Here is a 20,035-nt window from a genome sequence, read left to right on the forward strand (position 1 = left end):
TGAGGTAGCATATGTGAGGCTTGGGGCCCAGGAGTTCCTAAACAGCTGCTCACATGGAGGTACCAAGAAGATATTTTCAGGGAAGGATTTTGTGGTGAGCTCCCAGGGATGGGAAATCAGATTTCTAATGTTAGCAATGAGTTGTCAATTAGGAACAAATAGGCCACAAGCTTGAATTCTAGGCCCTTCTGCCACCACCCCAGATTGTGAAGGACACTACTTGCTACTCATTTTTGGCAAATAATTGTAGATTTAGATGTTTTGTTTTCCCATAGACCCGAGTGCTTTGGAGGTTATTTATGACCTTGGGAACCTTGGCCAATATCCATTTAAGACTACAAAGTGAGCCACACAGTCAGGCAGGTAGTAGCCTTAAATACCAACATTTTTGAACCTAATGAGGAAGATCTTCATGAGTTTTTCTCAAAAGACTAACTTTTTTTTTTTTTTTTTTTTTTTGAGGACTCTGTCATCCAGGTTGGAGTGCAGTGGCACAGTCTTGGCTCACTGCAGCCTCTGCCTCCGAGGTTCAAGCGATTCTTGTGCCTCAGCCTCCCAAGTAGCTGGGATTGCAGGTGCACCACCACAGCTGGCTAATTTTTGTATTTTTAGTAGAGATGGGGTTTCACCATGTTGGCCAGGCTGGTCTCGAACTCCTGGCCTAAAGTGATCTGCCCACCTCCGTCTCCCAAAGTGCTGGGATTACAGGTGTGAGCCACCGCACCTGGATACTCAAAGGACTAACTTTTATCTTAAAGTTGGGTAGTTCTTTGGGATTGATGCTGAGTTCACAGGCCGGAGCCAGTCCTTTTATCCTCATATGCCTGTAGGGAAGATTTAGAAAATGATGATTTGTGGCCGGGCGTGGTGGCTCACGCCTGTAATCCCAGCACTTTGGGAGGCTGAGGCGGGTGGATCACCTGAGGTCGGGAGTTCGAGACCAGCCTGACCAACATGGAGAAACCCCGTCTCTACTAAGAATACAAAATTAGCCCAGTGTGGTGGTGCATGCCTGTAATCCCAGCTATTTGGGAGGTTGAGGCAGGAGAATCACTTGAACCCAGGATGTGGAGGTTACGGTGAGTTGAGATCGCTCCATTGCACTCCAGCCTGGGCAACAAGAACAAAACTCCGTCTCCAAAAAAAAAAAAAGAAAAGAAAAAAAGAAAATGATCGTTTGTTTGGGAACTGGGCTTAGAAGTCAAATGCTTTGCCCAGAGCCTCATGATCGGTAAGTGGCCGAGTGAGAGACTGGTTCTTGGGTTTTCTGACCCCGACTGCTGTTCCTTTTTTTTCTGCTGCAGCCATGTGTCTGGGTGGCTGACGGATGACACAGCTGAGCCATTCTCCTCGTCAGGTGTGTCTGTCGTTGAAGCAGCGCACACTTCTCGGGGGCCTTTGCGCCTCAGTCCCTCCTGCTTCCCGTCCCTTGCACCCCCTGCCTTCCCATTGCTGGCTCACCGAGCAGGGACTGTCATCTCTCTGTGTCAGGCTCTGATAGCCGAGGAGACCAGCAGCAGGCTCGCTGAGCAGGAGGAGGAACCTGAGAAATTCCGAGAAGCTCTGGTGAAGTTCGAGGCCAGGTTCAACTTCCCCGAGGCGGAGAAGCTGGTCACCTACTACTCCTGCTGCTGTTGGAAGGGCAGGGTGCCCCGCCAGGGCTGGCTGTACCTCAGCATCAACCACCTCTGCTTCTACTCCTTCTTCCTGGGCAAGGAACGTAAGTGAGGCCTGGCAGGCTCTTCCAAGATAAAGTTGGCCCTCGGGACTCAGTGCTGCTCCCAGGAAGGGCCATTAACAGGAAGAGTTGGACAGATTTAAATAAATGGTGGAGATGACACCAGGTGACACTTGATTACTTATATATGCTACTGCTAGCAGGGGATTAGATCTGGAGAATTCACTTTTTCTACTGCTTCAAGGAACATCCTGTATAGTTCACTTTATATAGCCACTAAAGGGTTTTTACTACTGTAAGTTGTTTAGAAAACATAGTGTTATCACTGATGGCTTAATATTTCTCAAAGCGGAGAACATATTCCTGCTTCTTAACAAAGCAGCCCATTAAAAAAATTCCTGGCGCTGAAGGTCAGGACTGCCCCTTGGAAGACTGGCTGGATATGCAGTCGCTTCCAGAAGGGGAATTCTTCACTATCTCCCTGAGATTCATGCACTGATTCACTGCTCACCTATTTATCCAGTGGCAGGAATTGTCCTAGGCAATGGGATTCCAACGTGAAAAAGAGAAGCCACAAGTGTCAATTGTATATTGAGTGTTCAAAAAGTCATTCCCACGGAAACTCCTTTCAGAACCAAATATTGTTTCAAGTACTCATGTTGGGTAGTATGGATGCTGCATATATGAGTGTGTAATTTTGTTTTCTTTCTTCATTTATATTTCAAGTTGAACCAGTGAGAGGAGCTTCTCTTGAGGGTCTGCTGTGGCTGGCTTCTGGAACGTGGTGTTCCTTTTCCAGCTCGCCAGCCTTGGTTCTGGTGGTCTAGGATATACACCCTATCTGCACAGCCCTTCCACACCCTCGGAGTGTGCCCTGACCTAACCTTGGCCACCTTCCTTCTTTTTGAAATGCTTTTCAAAGTACACCTGCCTTTCTTTCCTTTCTCTGTACTTAGCCTGTTGGAAACTCCTATTCATCCTTCATCCTTCAAAATTCAGTTCAGATTTTGTCACCTCCAGAAGGCCTTCCCTGGTCCCTATATTATTTGTACTGTATTTGCATTTTTATGCTGAGTCCCAGCAAGTCAGTGGTCACTTATTAATATGCATGTCTGTTTTTTTTGTGTGAACAAGCTCCTTCAATGCAGAGCGGGCACTTCACAAAGGAGATGCTTAATGAATGAAAGTTGGTGGTGTAGGTGGAGCATATACCTGTGTATAAAAGAGTTTTTATGAAAGCAGCTAGAAGTAGCTGGAGAAGTTTATTGTTGAGCCTGATGCAGAAATGTGGCCTTTAAAATTATTAAAGCACTGAAAGTGGTATTGCAAGATAAATGGAAAGAAATGGTAAAAATAAAAATAGTCATTCTCTATTTGAAAAGGAAAATGAATTGTTTTCTGACACTTACTAGTGATTGTCACTAAACCTTACTGTGTTAGGAGGATAAGATTTGGAAAAAATAGGCCAGGCACAGTGGAAACCTCGCCTCTACTAAAAATACAAAAATTAGCCAGGCACGGTGGTGCATGCCTATGGTCCCAGTTACTCGGCAGGCTGAGGCACGAGAATCGCTTGAACCCTGGAGGTGGAGGTTGCAGTGAGCCGAGATCGCACCAGTGCACTCCAGCCTGGGTGACAAAGCAAGACTCCGCCTCAAAAAAAAAAAAAAAAAAGATTTAGGAAAAATAAATGATTCCTAATATGTGGTGACATTTCTGATTTTCAGGTGTTTCTGCATGCCTCTCTGATGACAGCAAGCCGCCAGATGTTTAGACTTTCTGTTCTCCCTGCTGGCTCTGTATTGCCAGCCCTGGCTACTGCTGTTAGAAACCTTTCTGAGACTAGACCAGGTGTTTCTAAAATGTACTGTTTGTACTACGTTACTTTTTTAAAGTTTCATAAAAACTACTTATACTCTGTCTTCTAAGACTCTAACAAATGTTACTGAAACAGGCTAAATGTTAAGTCCATTTCTCTGAACAAGATCATGAATGATCCTCATTTACACACCTCTTTTTCCCATAGCTTACACCGTGAATGCTGTGTTTGAAACCAGAATTTATGTAGATTCAGAAACTTTTGCATAACTGTTGAAGTTTAAATATTCTTGAGAAAGGTATACGTTGTTAACTTGGTATTTCAGAATAGTGTTCCTTTGAAACATGCAGTAGCCAGCAGCTTGGGAAGTTTTACTGAGGTCTTTAAAAAAACCATTAGAATATGAGTTGGGTTTTGACCAACAGCTGGCTAGTGGTCTGTGCTCTTCTTTCCTGCTCTGGTTTAAAGGTATTTATACCAGCAGCGTATAAATGTTTCCTTTTCTCCACAACCTCGCCAGCATCTGTTATTTTTTGATTTTTTAATAATAGCCATTCTGGCTGGTATGAGGTAGCCTCTCATTATGGTTTTGATTTGCATTTCTCTAATGATCAGTGATGTTGAGCTTTTTTTTTCTATATGCTTGTTGGCCGCATGTATGTCTTCTTTTGAAAAGTGTCCATGTCCTTTGGCCACTTTTTAACGGGGTGGTTTGTTTTTTTCTTGTAAATTTGTTTAAGTTCCTTATAGATGCTGGATATTAGACCTTTGTGAGATGTCTAGTTTGCAAAAAACATCCCCTATTCTGTAGGTTCTCTGTTTACTCTGTTGATAGCTTCTTTTGCTGTGCAGAAGCTCTTTCACTTAATTAGATCCCATTTGTCAGTGTTTGCTTCTGTTGCAATTGCTTTTTGGCATCTTCATCATAAAATCTTTTCCTGTTCCCATGTCCAGAATGGTATTGCTGGTGTAAATTAGCTCAATCATTGTGGAAAGCAGTATCGCAATTCTTCAAAGAACTAAAAATAGAACTACCATTCAATTCAGCGATACCATTACTAGGTGTATATCCAAAGGAATATAAGTTGTCTACCATAAAGACACAAACGTGCGTATGTTCATTGCAGCACTATTCACAATAGCAAAGACATGGAATCAACCTAAATGCCCATCATTCGTAGACTGGATAAAGAAAATGTGGTACATGTACACCGTGGAATACTATGCAACCATAAAAAAGAATGAGATCATGTCCTTTGCAGGAACATGGATGGAGCTGGAGGCCATTATGCTTTGCAAATTAACACGGGTACAGAAAACCAAATACCGCATGTTCCCACTTAGAACTGGGAGCTAAATGATGAGAACCCATGGACGCATACAGGGGAAGAACTGACACAGGCACCTACTTGAGGGTGGAGGGTGGGAGGAGGGAGAAGATCAGAAAAAATTACTAATGGGTACCAGGCTTAACACCTGGGTGATGAAATAATCTGTACAGCAAACCCCCATGACATGAGTTTACCTATATTACAAACCTGCACGTGTATCCCTGTATCCCTGAACTTGAAAGATTTTTTAAAAAGGCATTTACACATTGGCCTAAGGAGAGCTTTTGATAGTTGCTAGCTGACACACTCAAGTTTGGCTCAAATTTTATGGCATAATATGTATTTCACCCTTTTCTCTTAACAGTTAAACTTGTAGTTCCGTGGGTTGATATCCAGAAATTAGAAAGAACGTCCAATGTCTTTCTGACGGATACCATCCGAATCACCACGCAGAATAAGGAGCGTGACTTCTCCATGTTCCTGAACCTGGATGAGGTGTTTAAGGTCATGGAGCAGCTGGCCGACGTGACGCTGCGAAGGCTGCTGGATAATGAGGTCTTTGACCTCGACCCCGATCTGCAGGAGCCGAGCCAGATCACCAAGAGGTGAGATCGTCTGTTCTAGAGTGTCTCCCACCCGCACAGGGGACCCATGAGCTGTGCCTGTCCCTTATGTACAAGTGCTTTTGTTAGCCTTGGTTATGTTAGATTTAAATTTCCCTTGTGGCGTAATCCAGATTTTCCTATGTCGTTAATCTCGACAGAGATACGATAGAAATGTTGATTACTCATTTCATTTACGCAGTGGACTTCGAGTTTTCAGATATTATTTCAAAATTGATTTTCATAAAATTGCTCTTAGAAATGTAGTATGGGTAGGGCCGGGTGCGGTGGCTCATGCCTGTAATCCCAGCACTTTGGGAGGCTGAGGCGGGTGGATCACGAGGTCAGGAGATCAAGACCATCCTGGCTAACATGGTGAAACCCCGTCTCTACTAAAAATACAAAAAAATTGGCTGGCTGTGTTGGCGGGCGCCTGTAGTCCCAGCTACTCAGGAGGCTGAGGCAGGAGAATGGCGTGAACCTGGGAGGCAGAGCTTGCAGTGAGCTGAGATGCCGCCACTGCCCTCCAGCCTGGGCGACAGAGCAAGACTCAGTCTCGGAAAAAAAAAAAAAAAAAAAAGAAAAAAGTAAAAAGAAATGTAGTATGGGCAGCTGCATAATAGAAATCTGTGGAGCACTGTGCTTTGCTAGTGAACATTAAGATATTTTGTCTTTTCTTTTTCTTTCTTTTTTTATTTTTTTGAGATGGAGAATCTCTCTGTCCCCCAGGCTGGAGTACAGTGGTGCTATCTCAGCTCACTGCAACCTCCGCCTCCCAGGTTCAAACAATTCTCCTGCCTCAGCCTCCCGAGTAGCTGGGACTACAGGTGCCCACCACCATGCCCAGCTAATTTTTGTATTTTTAGTAGAGACGGGGTTTCAACCATGTTGGCCAGGCTGGTCTTGAACTCCTGACCTCGTGATCCGCCCACCTCAGCCTCCCAAAGTGCTGAGATTACAGGTGTGAGCCACCGTGCCTGGCTGACATTTTGTCTTTTCACAGGAAATTACTTTGTAGAAAACATTTTCAGGACAGCTGGACCTATTTTTGGTACCACTTTGTCATCAGAAATATGCCTCACTAATAGTGTAAGTCAGTATGCTACATGGTTTGTTTGCCACAAATTGATACTAATCCTAGAGACTTGTGAGATAGTTGTTTGAATTGTTTGTTTCTTTAAGGAAGTTCAACTTTATTATCCAAAGTTTTTATTTTTAATTTTTAAAGAACGACTAGTTATTTTTTATTATCTTGGTGCAAAAGTAATTAAAAGTAGAATTATCCTAGTGTCCAGCAATTCCATTTCTGGGTATATACACTAAAGAATTGAAAGCAGGGGCTCGGAGCTATTTGTACGCCCGTGTTTGCAGCAGCATTATTCATAGTCACCAAAAGGTAGAAGCAACGTGAGTGTCCAGCAAGAGATGAAGCCATCAGCAAAATGTGAGCTGCACAATGGAATATTACTCAGCCTTGAAAAGGAAGGAAATCCTGACCCACACTACCACATGGATGAACCTTGAGGACATTATGTTGAGTGAAATAAGTTGCAAAAAGACAAATACTGATACTCAAATGTGATTTTTCTGAGCTTTAATCTTCCATACTTGGGCTGGATGACATGCCAAGTTCCTTCAAAGCTCTAAAGTTAGTGTTCAGTAATAATAGTGTTTTTTTTTTTTTTTTTAAAGACTTATTATTCTTGAAATCCATGCACTGTCCTCTGTCTTTTCTCAATGTGTGGGGGAGAGAGTGTCCCTTCATTCATGGCCTGTGAGCGGTGGCATGCTGAGGGTTTGATGTGTTCAGAAAGAATTCAAAGCCCCTTCCTGCTGTGTCCATTTGTTTTAAATGGATCATGTGTAGTCATGAGTTAGGTAAAATCAAACACAAATGCTCTTGTTTTTTTGGTTAAGATTCCAAGGAATTTCACATGGTCTTGTGCCACCTCTGATAATCTGAGATGGAGGGTGAGGGGGTGCTTGTTGCCCCCTGTGAAAGGACACGCTTGGGGCAGTGTCCTTTGGGATTTGGACCTGCACCTCTCAGCCCCAGGCTCCCCATGATGGTCTCTCTGGCTCCATCTTAGGAGCACTTGTTTTAAAAGCAAGACAGTCCAGTACAGTGGGTGCCATGCCCACCTGTATTTCTTCAAATGCCTCTACAGTAGTTGGTATCTGAGTCTTTTTAGTGCAGCTTACAAAGATATCTTAAAAATGGGAAAGTCGCAGGAAGCTCCGAAGCAACAAGCCTGGCTTGTGTGAGTTGCTAGAGGGCTCATAGGAGCGCCATTTGAAGCTTCTCCCCCTCTCCCTGTGTGTGTGGGGCGCATGGGCATGTGAGCGCAACCGTGTAGTTGCAGGAGTTGGAGGCCTGTGCTAGCAGCTGTTCTGGCCAGCCCCACAGCACTGGGATTTCCGGTGATTCCTCACAAATCTACTGATATCCCGGCACAGCTCCACTTCCAGATGTGGTGTTTTTTGGTTTTGGGTAGAAGGGAGGAAGGAATACATTGAAGGTCTGTAGCACCAAATCCCTTGTGGTAAGAGAACTGGTTTTGGAGAAAAGCCATCAGTTGGCAACCTTCATTTACATTCCCAAATTCAGGGAGATTCTACAAGACATTCCCCCTCTGTCTTCTACCCTGGGAATTATCAGAAAGAAGAGGGGAGAGGAAAGGCTAAAAAGGGCCTGGTGTTGGCCAGGGCTGAGCTGCCAGGGTGCCTGCAGGTGCGTGGGGCTGGCCCTGTGATGGGGCTGCAGGCTTCTGGGCCAAGCTGTTGACTGTAGGTTCAGCAGCTTTCTCAGAAAGTGAAAGGCATGTACCTTGCCTCCCAATTCCTGGCCAGTTTCATTGTAGCATTTGTCATGGAGATGTGGGCCTGTGGGTATAAACAGGTAATGACTCAGTCTTCTTGAAGCCCTGCCAGGAGAGCCCAGGTTTGAAAGCTGAGGAAAACAATCTCTTCACGCTCGCTCGCTGGCTCTCCTTGGTTGGTCCCTTTTCCCTTCCCTTCCCAGATAATGGCTGCAGAAAGGTGCCCTTGGGGTCACGAGCCGGGTGAGCCTCAGATTGCCAATTAGTCATGATTGCCATGTGCGGCCACTCCAGCAGGACTTATGGCCACAGTGCGGAGCCGCTCGTAGCTCCCTTGGGAACAGGGAGGGTAGGGGGTGCATTGTCACCCCCGGTTGATGGGGCTGGTTGGAGTTGCCAGGCGTGGGAGTCACCTGGCTCAGCCCTCACAGGGCGCAGGGGAGGCCCTGGGCCAGGGATCCCCACATCATAGCCATGGAGTCCAAGACGGCAGAGTGACTGAGGAGCTGCCCACAGAGGGAACAGAGGGAGGGAAGCGGAAAGGAAAAAAGATGATCCTGAAATCTCAAAACAGAAAAGATATATCCCGAAGTTGGGAATGGTGGGGTGAAAAAAAGTGTATTTGGCTATTTTTTGTTGGGGAGGGTGGTTGGAGAGTGATGGGCTTCATTAAATCAGATTACAATCTGTTTTGACTGGCTGAAGATGCTGGAGGAGAGCTGAATTAAAGCGGTGTAGTAAATGGAAACTCTGTTTCCCGCAAGGCAGGCTCTTTCTGCTGCTTTATAAAGTTGAATAGCGGCTGCCCAGAGGCAGGTGTCCTCAGCAGGGAACCCTGGTCCCCCGTGGCCTGGCTGGTTCTCAACTCTCTGGTCTGGCTGGCTTTGCAGACCCTCTTTGGCCTTCCCCTTTCTCCCCCTCCCCCCACTCTCCCTTTTCCTGCTCTTCTTTCTCAGCTCCCACTAGGACCACTTCTGTGGAATTTACTTGACTTTTCATCCCTCTTAATTCTAGCTCGAGTCCTCCTCTGCCTCAGAGTCCTCTTGGCCTACTTAAGACATCTCCCAGGGGCTCCTGCAGCCTGACAAGCCCCACGTTACAAGAGAAGGCGCATGTCTCACCCTCCACAACCCCAGCCCCCAAGCTGCTCGGTGATTGTCAGCAGGTTGGCTTAGTGGTTCTCTCTAGGACAGGATGGGAGGAAGAGGACGGAGGGACGAGCCTTTTTCTGAGCATCAGAGAGCCTTACGGATGCCCTGTGTTGTCAGGGTCCTGGTCTCTTAGGGGCTCAGTGCAGATGGATTTCCAAAGGCATGAGGGGCCCTTCATGCCGACTGCCTGTGCTGGCGCCTGACAGCCAGGTGAGCCTAGTGGCTGTGGGCTGCCGTGTGTCTTAGCAGCTGCATGGCAGCTTCATCCACATTTCCTTAGGACTTCTGGGGGGGTCACAGAAGAAAGGTATTCTGAGTGAACACACATTTGAGAAATGAAATATTTTATATACAGACTTGGGCTTTGAGGAGAAGCACGTGGATCTGGCCTTGTTTTTAGATTCAGAAAGCTTGATATTTCCCTGATTTGATTTGATTTAGTTAATTAATTAATTAATGAGAGGCAGAATGTTGCCCTGTTGTCTAGGCTGGAGTGTGGTGGCATGATCTCAGCTCACTGTAGCCTCCACATCCCGGGCTCAAGTGATTCTCCTGCCTCAGCCTCCTGTGTAGCTGGGATTATAGGTGTGCACCACTATGCTGGCTAATTTTTGTATTTTTAGTAGAGATGGGGTTTTGCCATGTTGGCCAGGCTGGTCTCGAACTCCTGGTCTCAAGTGATCCTCTCACTTCGGCCTCCCAAAGCGCTGGGATTACAGGCGGGAGCCACCTCCTGGCCATGGGTCTCTTGGGGGGCACATCACGGAGAGCCACTGGAAAACCTTGTGTGCTCCTTCATGAGGCAAACTCACCGCAGAGGACCGAGTTTGCCCTCCCTTATCCAAGAGGGCAGGAGCCCTGGCTCCAGGCTTTCTGTCCAGTGCACACATGGGAAGTCCCTGCATTCTGAGCATGGGAGAGCCAAGCTGCCCCGGCCTGTCACGCAGCCAGAGTTTGGGGACGCATTAAGCCTGGAAGCAACATTAAGCCTGCTGACACACAGTAGGCTATTGTATGCGGGCCGAATGACCAGAGGGAGCGAGAGTTGGCGTGTAGCTCAGACAGGGTTCTTCCCAAAGCATTCTAGTGGGTGGATGGGGAGAGAAAGGGAAACCTATTTTGATACATCTTTACGGAAAGTAGGAGAGACAAATATAATTCTGGATTTGCAGAGAAATAAAAGAACTACATACCTTCTTGGGTCCTTTTAGGGATTAAGCTGAATTTTTTAAAGAATGTGTAACTTGTCTAGAATCTTCTGCATAGTTGTCATGCATTATTGCACATATTAATTTCAGCTTCAGCAACAAATCTGATGTTTGTTGTTCCAGAGTCGGGTTGACCCACATTTATTCCCTACTTACTTACAGTCTCATCAATGGCATGTGTTAAGATAGGGTGGTTGGGCTGGGCGCAGTAATCCCAGCACTTTGAGAGGCTGAGGCAGGCGGATCATGAGGTCAGGAGTTTGAGACCAGCCTGGCCAACATGGCGAAACCCCATCTCTACTAAAAATACAAAAATTAGCTGGGCGTGGTGGTGGGCACCTGTAATCCCAGCTACTCAGGAGGCTGAGATAAGAGAATCACATGAACCCTGGATGTGGAGCTTTCAGTGAGCTGAGATTGCACCACAGCACTCCAGCCTGAGCAACAGAGTGCAACTGTGTCTCAAAAACAGACAAAAAAAAAGATGATTGGTGGCGCTTTCTCCCTCTAGTCTTAGCTGTAGCTCTCTCTTAGAGTGATTGCTTTGGCCTGTGTGTGCAGGCACTGGAGGGTAGGTGTAGCTGGGGTAGCTGGGATGGTCTCCATCCTCATAGGGGTGCTTCTGCAGTGACCTGCAGGCTTGTGTGGCCACCTTCTGAATGTCAGGTCATCACCAATGTCTGTTCTTCTCTACGGAGGAAAAGTGAAGGCACTTAGGAAGTACTGGAAAGTCTGAGAAGCAGGCTGTGAGCGGTGGCTTTGTTTTTGATGGTGTTCAGTAAAAGGAATTGATATATTTAGCAACAAAACTAACATCTGCTTTGAAACAGACCTAAAGGATAGGATGGTCTTATTCTAAACTTCATAAAGAACTGATTTCTCGAGGATTTCTCATCTTTTCAAAGTCACGCTATCTTCATCTCAGTTATGCTGGAAATTTAACTATCTTGTATGTAATACATATTTAATGAATGGTGAAATTGGAAGACAACTTTCTAGTAGGGAGGAAGGAAACTAACTCAGATCTTAGGAAAGTCCCCCCTGTTGCTTATTTGTTTGTAACTTGAGGTTTCTGGTCTCTGGCTACCCAAATGTGCAAAAGACAGATGTCTACAGGAAAAGCGAGGACAGCTCTGAAAGGGGAATGGAGACTGTGTGCAGCATGCCTAGGCTGCTCCGAAGCCACTGAGAGAGAAGCCGATTGAACTCAGGCAGCAGGTGCACTGGGTAGAACAAAATGGTTTAGTTGCCTCAGATACCGGAACATCTTATTCTTTTTTTTTTTTTTTGAGACAGAGTTTTGCTCTTGTTGCCCAGGCTGGAGTACAATGGCGCGATCTCAGCTCACTGCAACCTCTGCCTTCCGGGTTCAAGCAATTCTCCTGTCTCAGCCTCCTGAGCAGCTGGGATTACAGGCACCCGTCACCACGCCCAGCTAATTTTTGTATTTTTAGTAGAGGCGGGGTTTCACCATGTTGGCCAGGCTGGTCTCAAACTCCTGACCTCGTGATCTGCCCAGCTCAGCCTCCCAAAGTGCTGGGATTACAGGTGTGAGCCACCACGCTTCAGCCTGGAACACCTTATTCTTAATTTGAGGGATTCGGTGCAAAATAAATGTAAATATAAGCCACTCTTCTGGTGGCTCAGTGCAAGCTTCTGTGATTTGAATACTCACCATGTATTCACTTTGGCTTCAGCCATGTCCTAAGGGGAAAGAGATGCCCAGCTAGGAAGGAAGAGATACCAGCTGGCATGACAGGTGAACTCATTGGCGACTAGAACCACGTTTGTGAGATACGTGCAGGGAGTAAGGGTTGATTTTACTTTCGTCCAAGCCAACATAGCCAGCATGCTCTGAGGACAAGGATGGAAGTTTTCCAATTTAAATGCACCAGACATAGTCAGCTTGGGGAACTTGGGGTCCTCTTGAGGGGCCTTGCCTTCCATTTTTGCGGTGTATGAACTGGTAGAGCGTTTATGATGCTTTTCCTGTGTTCTCCCAGCTCTTCTCTGGAGGTAGCTCAGGCACCCATGGAAACAGTAGTCCATGTTGTATCACGCATTTAAGGAACTGCAGCTTTGGTCCCCAGGAACTGGACCCATTGTGAGCTGTAGAATTTAATTTCTCTATGTGTCCAGAGGACTTTCTCTGTGTCTTCTCTTTTTGAGGGCTTGATAGTAAATTCCATGGATTGTGCCATCTCTGTATAATGGCTGCTGCTTGTAAGTCAGTTGTGTGATGGTAGACACGAGACCTAGAAGGGTTGCAGAAAAGGCATGTGTCCGGGAGCCCAGCCTGGCATGGTTGAAGTGAGGTCATATCTCTGGGGCCTCAGAACCAGATCGTGCCTGAAAAGCTCACTTGAGCTGTGTGCAGCCGATTCCAGAGTTGAGAGTTTACTATCTTGCATTTATGGCATTTATGTCACATTTCAAAAAGTTGTACTTTTCCCTAAAGAAAATAGCTAAGGTTTTTTTTTTTTTTTTTAAAGCTAATATGTAGTCATGTAGAAAATGTAAGCAAAATAAAATTGGAAAGTGGAAGTCCCACTATGCAAAGACAATCACTGTTAACACTTTATAAGATAAAGTGCTTGTACACATCCCTGTCTGGAAATTTTCAGGAATTTATGTAAAGGGATCATACTGTAGGTACTATGCCTAATTTCTGTTTTATCATATTGTGGGGATCATTTTAGATTCACAGGGATCCCTTGAAGCAGAGCATTCAGACATTATTCCGATTTTGTAGCAATCGAGATACAGAGAGTCTCATTCGGGGTTACAGAGTACATAAGCAAGCCAAGAATTCATATTCCTGACTTTGAGCAAGTGCTCATTTCATCCTTATATTTATAAGGAACTTTATAAAGTGCAAGAGAAAAATCTTTCCCTCTGTATGTTGGAATTTCCCCCTTACTAGAATTTTGGAATATGACATAAATTGATCAGTATTTTCAAACATTGTGATTTGGCTGCTTTCTTTACTGGTTTTAGAGCCAAAAATCAGGATATGTGGGGTTGCCTGGGGGTTAGGATCCTTCTTTCCTCCTCATCAGCATTCTCTCTTGTCATTACTGATGTGATGCATGAGCCAATGCACCCGACCTGGATTCTTAAAATATATTTTTTTAAAAAGATAGTAATAATAACTAATGTTTATTGATTACTGACTGTGTGTCAGATACGCATCTAAACTTTTTTTTTTTTTTTGAGTCAAGGTCTCACTCTGTTGCCCAGGCTAGAGTGCAGTGGCGCGATCTCGACTCACTGCAACCTCTATCTCCTCGGCTCAAGTGATCCTTTCATCTCAGCCGGTGGAGTAGCTGGGACTACAGGTGTGAACCAACACACCCAGCTGATGTTTGTATTTTTTTGTAGAGACGGGGTTTTGCCATGTTGTCCAGGCTGGTCTCAAACTCCTGAGCTCAAGTGATCCACCTGCACGGCCTCCCAGAGTGCTGAGATTACAGGCATGAGCCACCGTGCCTGGACACATTAAATTTTTTAATTGTTTTTTTGAGATTTAATTTACATACCGTGTAATTATTATACATCCTTTAAAAGTGTACCATTCAGTGGTTTTTACCATATTCACAGAGTTGTGCAACCATCACCACAATCAATTTTAGAATATTTCATCACCCCAAAAAGAAAAAGAAACCATGTACCCATGAGCAGTCACTTCCCATTTCTCTCTCTTCCTCCAAGCCCTGAGCAATCAGTAATCTATTTTCTGTCTCTAGAGATTTGCTTATTCTGGATATTTCATATTAATGGAATCAGGCAGTATGTCGTCCTTTTGTGTCTGGCTGATTTCACTCAGTATAATATTTTCAAGGTTCATCTCTGTTGTGGCACTCGTCAGTACTTCATTCCTTTTTTATGGCTGAACAATATTTGATTGTATGGATACACTACATTTTGTTTATCCATTTATCAGTTAATGGACATTTGGGTTATTTCTGCCTTTAGGTTATCATAAATAATGCTGCCAAGAACATTCGTGTGCAAGACATAAGTTTTCAATTCTCTTGGGTATATCTACCTAGGAGTGGAATTTCTTGGCCAAGTGTTAAGTCTGTTTTTAGCCTTTTGCGGAGCTTCCAGACTGTTTACCAACATGACCACACCATGTTAATTCCCATCAGCAGTGCAGTAGGGTTCCAGTTTCCCCACATCCTCCTCACCACTTGTTATCAAACTTTTTGAAACTTGGATTCTTAAGCAATTGTTTTTCTGGTAATTCCCAGTGTTACTCAAACCAGGAAGGAATGCTCATTTGGCCTGTGAGTTTATTAAATTACTTCTGTGCAGAGGCAGCACGTCTGCTCTGCATCCTTGTTCTGAAGGTTGGCCATGCAGTTAGAATGTGGGATGCCCATGTGCACCAGCACAGGACGTGCATGGTGCCTTTTTGCACTCACTTAAATACAGATTGTGCCAGTGGCTTTAAAAATATTTTCTTGGCTGGGCGCGGTGGCTCACGCCTGTAATCCCAGCATTTTGGGAGGCCAAGGTGGGTGGATCACCTGAGGTCAGGAGTTTGAGACCAGTCTGGGCAACATGGCAAAACCCCATCTCTACTATAAATACAAAAATTAGCCAGGCACGGTGGCACATCCCTGTAATCCCAGCTACTTGGGAGGCTGAGTCAGGACAATCACTTGAACCTGGGAGGTGGAGGTTGCAGTGAACTGAGATTGCACCACTGCACTCCATCCTGGGTGACAGAGCGAGACTCTGTCTCAAAAATAAAATGAAACAAGAAAGGAAAAGTATTTTCCTTTGTAATCTTTTCCTTTGTAATCCATTCACCTTTCTTATCTCTTCTTCTCTCCCTGTCCTTCCCCAGGGACCTGGAAGCCAGAGCACAGAATGAGTTCTTCCGGGCTTTCTTCAGGTTGCCGAGGAAGGAGAAGCTGCACGCGGTTGTGGACTGTTCGCTCTGGACGCCGTTCAGTCGCTGTCACACTGTGGGGCGGATGTTCGCCTCTGACAGCTACATCTGCTTTGCCAGCAGAGAAGATGGCTGCTGTAAGATCATCCTGCCACTCAGAGAGGTAGACTGGCCCTACTGTCTGCTTCCCGAAGCAGCCTTTTGTTGTTTGAACACAAGGTTGCTGGCTGTGAGGTGGAGCGTGGAAGGGGAAGTTCAGACGACACGGCTTTGCCATCTAAAGATGGATGACTACAAGGCTGGGCTTCTTGAGGGAGGCATGGCCTGAATTGGACCATTACCCATTTGGCCATTGCTTTTTCTGCTGTTGCTATGGCATTCTGAAATTTGCCAACAAGTGACTGCTGAAAACAGGGGACTCTAACCTCCACTTTATATTGATAAGCTGTTATTAAAAAGTACATACCTAGCAATTAAAGATTTTTCCAGCACCTCCTAGGAATGAATCCTCCCCTTTCACTCACCAAAAAAAGAAAGGAAAAAAAGCAACCTACAAAAAGCATCACCTTTTAAAAATAAATGGTAAATTGCCTGGCTTTTATACGCTCCTGGAACTTCAGTTAAAAATTTTAAAATGCTTCCTTTGACAGGGATCAGGTCCCTTCTTCCTATAAAATTCTGCAATTCTCTTCTTGGAAATGGGGGCTCAGATTACTTCCAGATTTGAGCAGCTCGGTCCTCTGGCTTCAGGGCAGCAATTCTGGTGAGATGGTACCCACAACTCTGTTTACACGTTCAGGACCTCCAGATTCTTCTTTCTGATAACAAACGTACTGAGCATTCTTCTTTGGAAAAACTCAAAACTCTTATTTTTTTCTTCTTTTTAGAGAGGAGGGTTTCACTGTGTTGCCCAGGCTGGTCTCGAACTCTTGGGCTCAATCGATCCTCCCACTTGGCCTCTGACAATGCTGGGATTACTCCTTGTGGTCTCCTAACTCCATGTTATTATTCTGTAATAGATGTCTTCATTTTACAAATATTTTTACTTATTAGTAGAGCAAGAAATCTAGGAGCCAACTTGCATGCTTGAAAAATTTTTTTTGGTAAGGTGTGCCTAACCAGAAATGACATTTTAACCATTTTAAGTGTATGGCTCAGTGGCATTAAGTACATTCACATTGTTGTGCAACCATCAGCACCATCCATCTCCAGAACTGTTTCATCACTGACAATGGAAACACTGTCCCCGTAAATCAACTCCCCTCTTCCCCTTCCCCCAGCCCCTAGCAACCATCTTTCTACTTCCCGTCTCTATGAATTTCACTCCTCCAGGTACCTCACATAAGTGGATTCATACAATATTTGTGACTGGCCTTGTTCACTTAGCATAATGCCCTCGGGGCTCATCCATGCTGGAGCCTCTGTCCGAATTCCCCTCCTCTTCAAGGCTGGGTCATACTCTGATGTATGGATAGACCACACTTTGCTATCCAGTCGCCCCTTGATGCAGCCTTGCACAGCCTCCCCTTGTGGCGGTGGTGAGCAGTGCCACTTTCTTGACGTTGCATCATCTCCTTTCTGCAGTAATTGTGCCTTGCCCACTGTTTCGGGACATCTTTTGCATACGTAATAACATGCCTACCTTCCTCCCTCCCTTCTGTCCCTGCATGTTGCCTCTCGCGCAGGTGGTGAGCATCGAGAAGATGGAGGACACGAGCCTGCTGCCACATCCCATCATCATCAGCATCAGAAGCAAGGTGGCCTTCCAGTTCATCGAGCTCCGGGACCGAGACAGCCTGGTGGAGGCGCTGCTTGCGAGGTTGAAGCAGGTCCACGCCAACCACCCCGTGCGCTACGACACCTCTGTGGATGATGACATGGTATGGTCCCTCCAGACCCTGATGATCCCCTTCTTCATGTCTCAGGCCGTGGTCTCCAAAGGGCAGTATACATGAGGAGAGCCATGTGGGGATGAGAAGAATATGGGGCCTGTGTGTGGTCTGCTGTCATTTCTGATGTGCCAGCTGTCCTGAGAGGGTGTGGGGAATTGCCCCACAGCTTGGAGGGGGTGATGGGGACACCCCTCACAAGTGAGAAGGGTTGCTATCCCTGCTCCTGAGGTTCGAGGATGGCCTGATTGCAGGCACGTGTAACCTGCTAAAAGAGGAGCTTCGTCGGCCCTGAGGTTGGGCAGCTGCAGAGGTGGCCCCGGGGTGGCTAGGGCCTGGTCTCCTCTTTTCATGTCTCCTCTTTCTCAGCCTCTTTTCACCCAAAGTAGTGATGGGGAGAAAAGGAGTTGCAGCCTCTCTCAACCCCAGGGCTGTTTTCTCAGGGTGGCCATCTTCCTGTCCATAAGCTGAGGGGAGGCTGGGGCTGCCCATGAGGAACTGCGTATGGACCCAGATACGGACCCAGGTTCTGGGGACCGGGACAGCCTCCCCCGGAGCATGCAGTGGGACTGTGTCTTCATAGGAACCCTGTCTGGTCTGGCGTCAGTCTGTCTTCCCCCTGAGTCATTGAAGTCTGCTATGCCCATGCATCCAAAGGCAAAACAAAGACTGTCCCCTGGACTAAAGCCATGATTTTCTCCTCTCTTCTCTCTCTCTGTCTCTCTGTCTCTCTTGCTGTGCAGGCTTCACCTGTGTTTCATTCAACAAGCATGTGCAGTGACCACAGGTTTGGGGATCTTGAAATGGTGTCTTCTCAAAATAGCGAGGAGAGTGAGAAAGAGAAGAGCCCGCTGCTGCACCCCGATGCCCTGGTCACTGCCTTCCAGCAGTCAGGCAGCCAGAGCCCTGACTCCCGAATGGTGGGTGACCCCTGGTGCCCAAGCTGGACCACAAAGCTGAGCCGTGGGCTTGGGGGGGTTGCCCAGCTGTCTGAGTCACCATGGAACTCGGCACCTGACCTTAAGAAGCTAGCGCTCCTCCTCCCTCTTGTTCTCATGGGTGAAAAGTGAGAGGGGTCCACTGAGGTGGTCAGAGGACTGAAGGGCTGCTCTCCCACCACCCTTCTGTAACCCTTGCGCAGCTCTCAGCTGTGGGGCCTGGGGAGCTGGCCACGCTGCTCCTTGGGGGTCTCCAGGTGCAGAATGGGTCCCTCTCCTTCCAGTCAGTGCTGTCTGTGTGTCCCTCATTATAGCTTTCCTTTTTTTTTGTCTTCTGGGAGAAGGGGTCACCAGTCTTCTAGTTTTACTAAACTGGAAATATTTTTTGCTATATTTACTTACAGATTTCCTCTTTGTAGGGAGAACTTAAGGGAAATGTCATGTATAGTCTGGTAACGATACTGGAAGTTGTGCTTTGAAATGGGGCCATGGCAGGCAGGGTGCTGCGTTGGACCACGAGCACTGGGCAGTGGCTGTGAACCTGTTACCCTGAGCTTATTTTTGGTCGCTTTAATGGCTCCTGTAAAATCTGTTGTTGGTTTTATTTATCCAAAACTGAGCCTTCTCATAGCTTTACACCCGGATCCTTAATTAACTTTTGTTGACAAAATGTATGAGAATGTTAAATATATGTATTTATTTCTGCCATCACTGGAGAATACAGATAATTAAAAGCAAATGTAAATACCTTGTTTAAAAGGCACTAAACATTCCTGCCACCTAGGGGTAATTTCAAGTATTTTCAGTTGCCTAGAGAAATGGTATCTTTCTCATTTATGTTAATAAGAACAATGCATTTTTTTTCAGGTTTCAGTTTTCCCTCTGGCTGTCAGGAAGCTCAGGGGAAATTGTGATGCCCCTGTACTCCCCTTTGCCCTCTGAGCTGACCAGTGTCTTTTTGGCAGATGCAACATCCAGAGAAAGCTTCCCCCAGCGTCCCCCTTACCCACCCCTCCCTCCCATCTGATTTGGGCTACTTTAATACTTGGATTCACATACCCTTGTTATCAGCCTTGCTAAGGAAATTGTATTTTATTTGTATAAATGCTCCCACTGGGCTCTGAGCTCCTGCAGGGCCTTACTCTGTGTTATTCATCTTTGCGTCCTCTGTGCCCCTGGTAGAGGTTCAGAAATATTTGTGGCTTGAATACAGGCATCCTTGCCCGTTGCTGTTGGCCCCTCGGAGAGCAGAGGTAGTACTTCCTCCATCACCAGTGGTGCATCGGTGGGTGGGGGGCGGTGAGGACGGACTTCTTTGTACATTAAGAATATTTCCATTTACAGTCCAGAGAACAGATAAAAATAAGCCTGTGGAATGACCACTTTGTGGAATACGGCAGAACCGTGTGTATGTTTCGCACAGAGAAGATTCGGAAGCTTGTGGCCATGGGCATCCCTGAATCTTTGCGTGGGAAACTCTGGCTTCTCTTCTCAGGTAAGTGCTCTTGGTGTCTCTAAGCTAATTGTTCTTTTTGTCATGGTCACAGGAATAGCCTGGACCCAAGCAGCACGTGTGTTTATGTGCAGATGAAATGGTTCTGTCTTTGTGTCATTCCTGTGATTTCCCAGCTGAGGACTTCCACCCCCTGTTGTGTCAGCTGTGGGACCTGAGTTAGGCTGCCTGGGCCTCTGGGCTGTGG

The 20,035-nt window shown here is 46.1% G+C and overlaps 1 protein-coding gene across 4 annotated transcripts in view; it reads left to right on the forward strand.

Annotated features, from left to right (window-relative positions):
* Positions 1 to 20,035, forward strand: part of TBC1D8 (TBC1 domain family member 8) — a 148,105-nt gene that overhangs the window by 95,801 nt on the left and 32,269 nt on the right. For all 4 annotated transcript variants that reach the window (XM_055243623.2, XM_055243620.2, XM_055243622.2 and 1 more), the window contains exons 4-9: positions 1,492 to 1,720; positions 5,193 to 5,433; positions 15,464 to 15,671; positions 17,194 to 17,388; positions 18,141 to 18,317; positions 19,680 to 19,830. In XM_055243623.2, the coding sequence (XP_055099598.1) occupies positions 1,492 to 1,720; positions 5,193 to 5,433; positions 15,464 to 15,671; positions 17,194 to 17,388; positions 18,141 to 18,317; positions 19,680 to 19,830 (1,201 nt within the window). The remainder of the gene's footprint in view (positions 1 to 1,491; positions 1,721 to 5,192; positions 5,434 to 15,463; positions 15,672 to 17,193; positions 17,389 to 18,140; positions 18,318 to 19,679; positions 19,831 to 20,035) is intronic.

This window comes from Symphalangus syndactylus, chromosome 14 (assembly GCF_028878055.3).
Source record: "Symphalangus syndactylus isolate Jambi chromosome 14, NHGRI_mSymSyn1-v2.1_pri, whole genome shotgun sequence".
NCBI lineage: Eukaryota > Metazoa > Chordata > Mammalia > Primates > Hylobatidae > Symphalangus > Symphalangus syndactylus.